Source organism: Rutidosis leptorrhynchoides, chromosome 8 (genome assembly GCF_046630445.1).
Source record: "Rutidosis leptorrhynchoides isolate AG116_Rl617_1_P2 chromosome 8, CSIRO_AGI_Rlap_v1, whole genome shotgun sequence".
Taxonomy (NCBI): domain Eukaryota; kingdom Viridiplantae; phylum Streptophyta; class Magnoliopsida; order Asterales; family Asteraceae; genus Rutidosis; species Rutidosis leptorrhynchoides.
The window spans coordinates 332,156,066-332,164,566 of NC_092340.1; the positions used below are offsets into that span (position 1 = coordinate 332,156,066).

Genomic DNA, 8,501 nt, shown 5'->3' on the forward strand with positions numbered 1-8,501 from the left:
GCAACAAAATCGATTGGAATGTTTGGTTGTGCAATTCGGACTCATACTTGTAATATTTTGTTTTTGTACGTGATGCAATCTCTGCATCCTCATCTTTCGTGAATCCCTTATTTCGTGTTTTTGTAATCCGATGGTGTAGGCTATTTCCTGCCACTATCTTATATATCTTGATTTCGTGATAATAAAAGTGTCGGTTGTTTTTAAAAAAAAAAAATCAACGGTTTTCTTATATTCCTTTCTTCAATGTCATGACTCTGGGAAGAAAAAATTCAGTTTCTTTCCATTATATTTCATTTCTTCCAAGTATATCTATAGAACAAATAAGCGTTGCTCTTCAATTTTGACAAGCAGGAAACCTCCTATAAATGTTTGTATTTTTATCCGAATATACAATATGCAATAGTAGGAAAATAAATAAGAGAAAATTGCGCGGATAGTCCCTGTAGTTTGTAGCACCCAGCGTGGATAGACAAAGTTGGTGATTTGAGTGTGGATAGTCCTTGTGACTTAAAAGTGGAGCAAGGATAGCAAGTTCACTAACACTGTTAACTTTTTCCGTTAAAACTGAATCATGTGCCAAGCATGTGAGGGTAAATTCGTCATTTTACGTACCTTCTACCCCATTTCATATCCTTCATCGTTCTTCATCTCTTTCATGCTTTTTTCATATCTGTAATCTAAACCACATCTACATTGTCTCAAAAATTAAACACTTAAAAAGACCAACATCTTTATATAACAACCATAGGTTGTATGCATACACAGGATCCAAAAATATCATATAATTGTAACACTAAGCTGGAAAAATCATTTCAATTAAACAGTTAAAACTCGGATGCATATGAGTCTAATTCAAATGCACTGCATTTAAGTTCATGTGTTTCTTAGATCAAGGTCAACAGTGCAATATTCATTCTTAATTCTAATACGGAGTAGAACCTAAAGAACATAATCTAGCCAAAATTAGGGTTATTGACCTGGGGTTTACTGTCGTACTTTATATTCATAGTTAGAAACATAAATTAAAGAATTAAAGTTGAAAAATTGGTACAGAAATTAAAGATATGGGTAAAATAAACGAACAAATTAGAATAAGCTTAATTTTGGAACAATAGAAAAAGTAAAAAATGAAACTTACCGACTACACTCGATCCACCTGAACCTAGCGTCATGTTATTTGTTTATACAAAAGGGTTGAATTTGGGTCTGATTTAGATATCAGAAGCTTTAATCGAGAAAAAATTTGAATAAGAGAAAAATAGGAAGATGTGGATGGGGAATAAAGATGAACGAAAATTGCTCGATCTGCCCAAAAAGATTAGGTAGAAATTGAATTCCATCAATATTATCGCAATATTATCATCATCCAAATTTACTTTAAACATAGTTCTAGCAACTCAAACAGAGGTATAATATTGAATTCTAGTTAGTTATAATCATTTGCAATTTGGGGCTTTTTACAGCTCGATTGCTCAAGTAACAACTAACAGAATAATATTTAGATTACAAATTAATTATTAATACATAGAAAATATCAAAATCAAACCTATAAACAGGCGTAGCAGGCGTAACGGAAGTAATAGATTCAGAATCGTCACCATTCTTCAATTCATGCAATAATTCTCTCATTGTAGAAGTCTGGTTTCCTTCATCTTTCTGAAGCTCCGTATTATTCGTGAAATGACTTAAATACCCTTCATCTTCATCTTAGATTCATAGCTACCAAAATCAATATGGGTTTCTTGCTTGTTGATATCCTGAAAACAACCTCCCGTAAACAAAAAAAAAAAAAAAAAAAAAAAACGTCAAATCTCACAACCACCTTTATCTCTCTTGTAAAACCAACTGATAACAAAACGAGGACCTGTAACAGATCTTCCAGCGATGGTGGCGGCGGTTACACTTCTTGCTTCACCAGATCCGGAAATGCACCGTCAATAATTCCGTTCAGTCGTTGTGTTTGTGTGTCTTTTGACGGAGGTGGTTTTGTAAGATGTACGAATGATGTTGTATTAATTAGCTATGAAGAGTAAAGATGAGGCGGTGTCAAGAAAAAAAGAAAAAAAGGTAGAAGAAAGTCACCAATCTATCTATTTATATTATATTTATATTTATTTATTAAATATAAATATAAATAAGTGAGTTGATGAAACTCCTCTAAATGACAAAAATACCCTCACATGCTTGGCACATGATTCAGTTTTAACGGAAAAAGTTAACAGTGTTAGTGAACTGGCTATCCTTGCTCCACTTTTAAGTCACAATGACTATCCACACTCAAATCACCAACTTTGTTTATCCACGCTGGGTGCTACAAACCACAAGGACTATCCGCGCAATTTTCTCAATAAATAATTGTATTTTCTGTAAGATACTCCGCAATATAGAGTTGTATGTACTTTTATCTAAGTGACACTCAACTCTCAACATTTTTAATATCATAGACATAGGGTGTAAACGAGTTGAGCTACTCTCGAGTTACTCGAGTTCGACCCGTTACATATCCGATTCGAGTCGAGTTTAGATGAGCTCAAACTCCAATTTAAACATATTTTGAAGATCCTTCATCAAACGAGCTCGAGTTTTTTTATTAAGTTTGAACAAGTTCGGAGCCTTAATGACAGCGACGGAGCTTGAACGTCAAAAATGAGGGGGCCATAATAATTAAAAAAAAAATCGTATACAGTATGCTAGCGAAGTTGGTGGGGCCAATACTTAAATTTACCATGTCTAGTCCCTAAAACTATAGAATTTGCTATTAAGGACATATTGTTTTGGGGGGACCATGGCACCCCCCTGCCCTACAGAAGCTCCGTCGCTGCTTAATGAGTATTTCATTTATCTGCATCAATATATATCAAATAGCAAATAGCAAATAGCAAAACGGAAGTAACTGTTAAGTTTGGTCAATTTAGTCATTTAACATTTAGATTTTCGTGTTATATAATTTATTTGAGCAAGTAATACTATGTGTTATTTTTCCCACACTAATGGCTGTCGCAGGTATTATTTATCAATTGACCTAGATTCAATTTCCGGATTTCACTTTATTCTTTTAACGTACGCATATCACATTTGTTTCCATCAAACTGTTTATCTTTATATCTCAAAAGATATAGGATTGCTCTATATTCGTTTCCACCAATTGTAACCATTTCTTCCACCACCATTATAAGAACCCAGTGCTTTGTGATATATTATTCCTAAAAAAATTAATCGCGATCAAATTACAGCTAAAAGTATGTGTGGTTAGCAGGGAGATCACCACAGTTGTTGTTGTATCACCACCATCGTCGTTGTTGCTATCACCGTTGGTGTCGCTGCTACTACTAACACCGTCGATGCTTCTGTATCCTCCACCACCGTTAACACGGTTTCTTTTTACGGATTTTCTAAGATCGATTAAGTAAAAATTCTCGTTTACTTTGATTTAGGGATTTATTGTTAGGGTTGTTCAGTATTATGGAAAATAATGTGTTTAAAGTCACTACTATTTGCGACTCTCTTTTTTTGTTCAGTGTTGAACTGCGATAACAACGAATTGGGATCAATTTAGTGTTTAGTGACTAATACACCTCGTCACTAAATATTATTAGTCTTCTAGTAAATAAACCACAACAATTATTTTTCTACTATGTTTCTCTACTATTGACTTCATCCAAGTTATGTAACTTCTTCACGAACTTCGCTCTTATATCATTTGTTCATTTTTTTTCTTTTTTTCTTTTTTTTGGCAAAATAACGAAAACTTATATAAATACGGAAAACGTTTTTGAAAAGAAAACATCTTCAACAAAAGATACAAGAGAGAACCCGATGAAACTCGAACCTAGAAAGCGGCGATCAAACAAACTATCTATATCGAGCCTCAACGAAGCTCAAATATCTTTAATAAAAATGCTGAATTTATCCATTTCTTCGCCTTGAATCAATATTTTCTTCCTCTTTTGTTGATTCTTATTTTGTTGATTCTTATCATTTGTTTGTTGGGTATGGATATAAATATAGATTTGAATATACAGTATAGCGGCTCCATTTTAGTATCTTTAATCTTTAAATTCTAATAAAAATAAAATAGAAGAACAAAGGAATGGAAAAAACAAAAGGCTCAATAATATAGAAGAAAGTCTTGAGAGTAAATTAAGGCTCGATATTTTGGCATCAATCAATTACGTGTCAAACAGACCAACCAAAAAATTTGGCCGACGTTGTTGACTCGTATAGAAGAATCCCTCGATTTTAAACCTTTTCTTTTTCCACAAAAGAACATGTGACCATTCAACTTCTCCAAATTGGTCCTTGTTTCTTGTGAAGATTTCCAATTTGGTTTGGCCTATTCATTTAATGGAAATAGACCTTTAATTTTACTCTATATATACTTAAATATTCAAAAGAGAACGAGATATACAATATACAAAGAATTGAAAAGAAATCAATAAATCCATTTTTCAAGTCCAACTTTCGAAGTCCAAACATACATTATCCAAATTTACTACGACTTTTGATATAAGTTGTCCACAAAAATGTATAAAAATATGATATTTGGATTTTCAAATGTGGACAAATCACAAATATATTCTTGAATGGTAGCTAAAAAGATACGAAGGATGTACGTTAATAGAAATTTTTATTAATTTACTTCGTATATAATATATTATAATTATAATTATAATTATAATATATATAAAAGAAGGAATGAGAGGTAATTAAACATGAAGTACCAAAAAACTATGGTTGCTAAAAGAAGAAAAGAATATTTTTGAAACATGCAATGTTCAATTCCCTTGGAAATTGCTGGCTTTATAATTGTTGACAATAGTATTATCGACGGTTGTGGTGCCGGTGGTGGCACCGTTGCCTCCACTCATGATGGAGGAGATAGCAGCCGCTAGCGCCGCAGTGAAATTTGGATCTGCAGTGATGGCACTAAGTGAATCAGCAAATGATGTATGCGATTGACCATTGTTGACTACTTGTGATTGTGTAATTTGGCTGGCTACTAGTTGATTGCACTCCATAGGATCACTAGACATTTGGACTCCCGAAAATCTTGATTGGTTGTAACTCGCAACGTCTCCGTTGTTAGCAGGGATCGACTGTAATGGCATTGTGATTGTTGGTTGTGAAGAAATTTGGCCTTGTTGTGGTACTTGAAGTTGATTCGGAGTATGAGTTAGATCCAAAGTAACTGTTGGAAATGGTGCTGATGCAGATATTGTGGCTATGTTTGAAGAGTCTGGTAAAATGGACCGAGCTAGTATGTTTGGATTCATCAAACCATGATCAGCACTTGGCATTGAACCCGAGAGTAACATGCTAGCTGCGGCTGAAGTAGTGGACGCCATTGCTAATGCAGCCGGTGGTAAAGGGTGGGTGTGGGTCCCTTCATAGGTGGTTATTAAAATTGTTTGATCTTCAACACATCTTTGAACTTGCTTTCTTACAGGACAACCAACTGCCATTGTGCAACGATAGTATGCACGTGGACACGGGTTCCCTTTCGCCATTTTTTGACCGTACTTGCGCCATTGACAACCGTCAGTTATCTGCAACGACAATATTGAACACTTTTAACATTCAATAACCATAACAATTCAAAAACATAATACTACGTATTTGAATTGGAAATGATCACTACAACAAATTTGCTAATTAACCACGCATAAATTTACACATTTTTAAAAAGTGTACTTTTTTGTTAAATTCCTCACACTTTTAAATGTATGTAAATGTATTACATTTATAATGTAGAATATCATTATAGTTTCACACATAAAAATGTGGGGAAAAAAGTTCACACTAATTTGTGTGTATAATTATAAATATAACCACACTTAAGAGTGTTATGTTAATTTTGTCGCACTAGATTTGTTCACGCTCCCCCTTGTGTGAAGAAATGAGGTGTAACAAATTTTACTCACATTTTTAAATGTGATTAAATTTGTGTTTGTACGCACTAATAAGTGTGAACAAACTTTTCCTATAATTTTAAGTGTGAAATTTGAATAACATTCAACATTTATAAATGTAACAAACTTATACATATTTATAAGTGTGAGGAATTTGACAAAAAACTCACACTTTTTTACAAGTGTGTAAAAATATACGTGAACAATTGATAAATTTATTGTAGTGGATATATGAACCTAACTAGTGGCCAAAAGATTGGCCAAATATCACACGACACTAATGACACTAATGTAAGATATTTTTTTGAAAGATTATCATTTGTAAAGTTCATCAATATTCACATATGGTATCATACCAATCTTTAGGTTAGTTTCAGGCTTATCTATCATTTCGATGCAAAAAATAAACATAGAAGATTTTTTTATGTCCAGACTACTCGGAAAAGGAGTAACTTTTACTCAGATATAAGCGACCTATCAGGATTATTTACCCCGTGACCATTTCTGACGACTTTTCCCGACCAACCAAAATCTAGAAAAAATCAAAATAATTACCATTGGTGCTTCTGAACGCGCTCGTACTGAAACACGAGCTTTACGCATGGTAGAATCATTTGGTGGTTCAACGTTTTTGGAAGTGTTCAATTTCGGTATCTTGTTAGAAACCAAACCATTTGAATCCGGGGTGTTCTCCCGTTTGCCAAATTTATCATCATTTTTCGATAACTCAACTCCGTTTCCCGATTCAGTTCTTTCATCTGATAATGAATTGTGAGAATTTGGACCTAATTCAGTGAGTTGTTTAGAAGCTAATACGGAACCATGATCAACATTCTGATTTTGTTGTTTTTGGATTTCATTAGCAATATGCATTTGTAACGCGATGTAATTGTTGGTAACTTGCGAAAGCATCCCTTTTAGCCTTTGGTTTTCGATGTTCATCTTTTCTAGCTCGATTCGTAATATTGACAACTGAAAATCATTAAAAACAGTTTTAAAGTCGGTAAAGCATAGAAATTTATCACATTTATGATTTTCTATTAAAAGTTTGAATGAACACTTATATAAAAGTTGGAGATAAACCAACCATACAAGAATAGTCACATAAGGAAATTAAATTCTTAGCTAAGAAGAAATATCATGTATATATATTTAGCCAAGTAATTAAATTAAAATAATAAAGAAATCAAGATTAAAAAAAATAGAAAATTATGGTAAAAATAACCATACCTTATTTTTAGCTTGTTTATCATCACTTGTTGATGAACCTCCATCATCCAAGGATGACTGATCACTATTAGTAGTAAGTAGATGAAGACCTGTCTATATAATGTATAAAATAAATATCAGATCTACAATTTCCATAAACATTTTGCATAACTGCCTAATAATCATAATTAAAATAAATTAGTTAATCATCATTAAGTCAATATATGTAGATGTAAGATGTTCATCACATGCTAAATTATATATCAACGATCTTACAAATAATATATGTTATAGCATTCAATAAAAACAATCAAATTTGTTAATCTAAATTTTGCTAGATCAAAGTGAAGCTATACATATATAATATTTGATGCAGGATATGAAATGAATATTATTTTCTTCATAAAACATGATCCAAGAAAAAAGACTTACATTTACATCAAATTCATTCCCATGAGAATTTTCTTTCTTAACAGCAATTTGATGATGATCATCATCATCATGATTATCATTATTTGATTTGCACGTAGCGAAAAAATCGACCTCGTTCACAATTTTACGTTGAAAACTCTTGTCGTCAGCCGCCACGTCGTTAGGCGATAACATGTTGATCTTCTTAACAGGTGGAGATAACAATTCAAGTGGCTCAAACGTATTCAAGGTCAATCCCCATCCACTTTTGCCCATATAATTATATAAAAAATAAAAGATTTTTTTATAATTTTAGAACGCTAGAAAAAGAAATTATGTAATTTTAGAGAGGAAGAGTGTATAGGTTAATGCAAGTGTTTGAATGGTAGAGTGAATAGGGATATAAATATAAACAAACGAGAGAGAAGGAAGAGACCAAAACTTTGACTTTTTCGTCTTCTTATTTTGAAAATAGAGTGTGTGTTTGTGTGTGTGGGTGGGCCCAAATTAGACGAAGTATTTGGTGGAGCTGACGACCACGTTTACAGATCTCGATTGTTGACTTTTGACTCCTTCCCCATCAGCTTCCGGTTGCTGGTAAACGATGTGGGACCTAGTCTTGTATTCTTTTCTTTCTATATTTTGTTTCATGTTTTACAGATTTTTCTTAGACGTACATATAGTCATATACCATATACGGAGTATACAACCAATTAAATATTAAAAAAGTATATGAAAATGCACATTAAAAGTTAAGTTATAAACCTTTTGTTAAAAAGTATGGTCGTTTAATATGATCGTTTTAGTTATGATTTATAATTTATACGTAGTATTATTTTGTTTAGACATGAGAAAGAAAGTGTGACAAAGTTATAATAATTTGTTATATATCATGTGAAGTTAAGGTTGGATAGATGTTGGACTTAATAATTAAATTTCTTCATCTATTATATTATGATAGAGTTGATTACA

At 32.6% G+C, this 8,501-nt stretch overlaps 1 protein-coding gene across 1 annotated transcript; it reads right to left on the reverse strand.

The window, feature by feature from the left end:
* Positions 1 to 4,600: 4,600 nt before the first annotated feature.
* On the reverse strand, positions 4,601 to 7,908 carry LOC139864798 (WRKY transcription factor 6-like). Its single transcript, XM_071853368.1, has 4 exons — positions 7,551 to 7,908; positions 7,140 to 7,232; positions 6,465 to 6,881; positions 4,601 to 5,546 (listed from the first exon to the last, which is right to left on the reverse strand). The coding sequence occupies exons 1-4, from the start codon at positions 7,803 to 7,805 to the stop codon at positions 4,776 to 4,778; spliced, it is 1,536 nt and encodes a 511-aa protein (XP_071709469.1). The 5' UTR covers positions 7,806 to 7,908; the 3' UTR covers positions 4,601 to 4,775.
* Between the last annotated feature and the right edge of the window lie 593 nt (positions 7,909 to 8,501).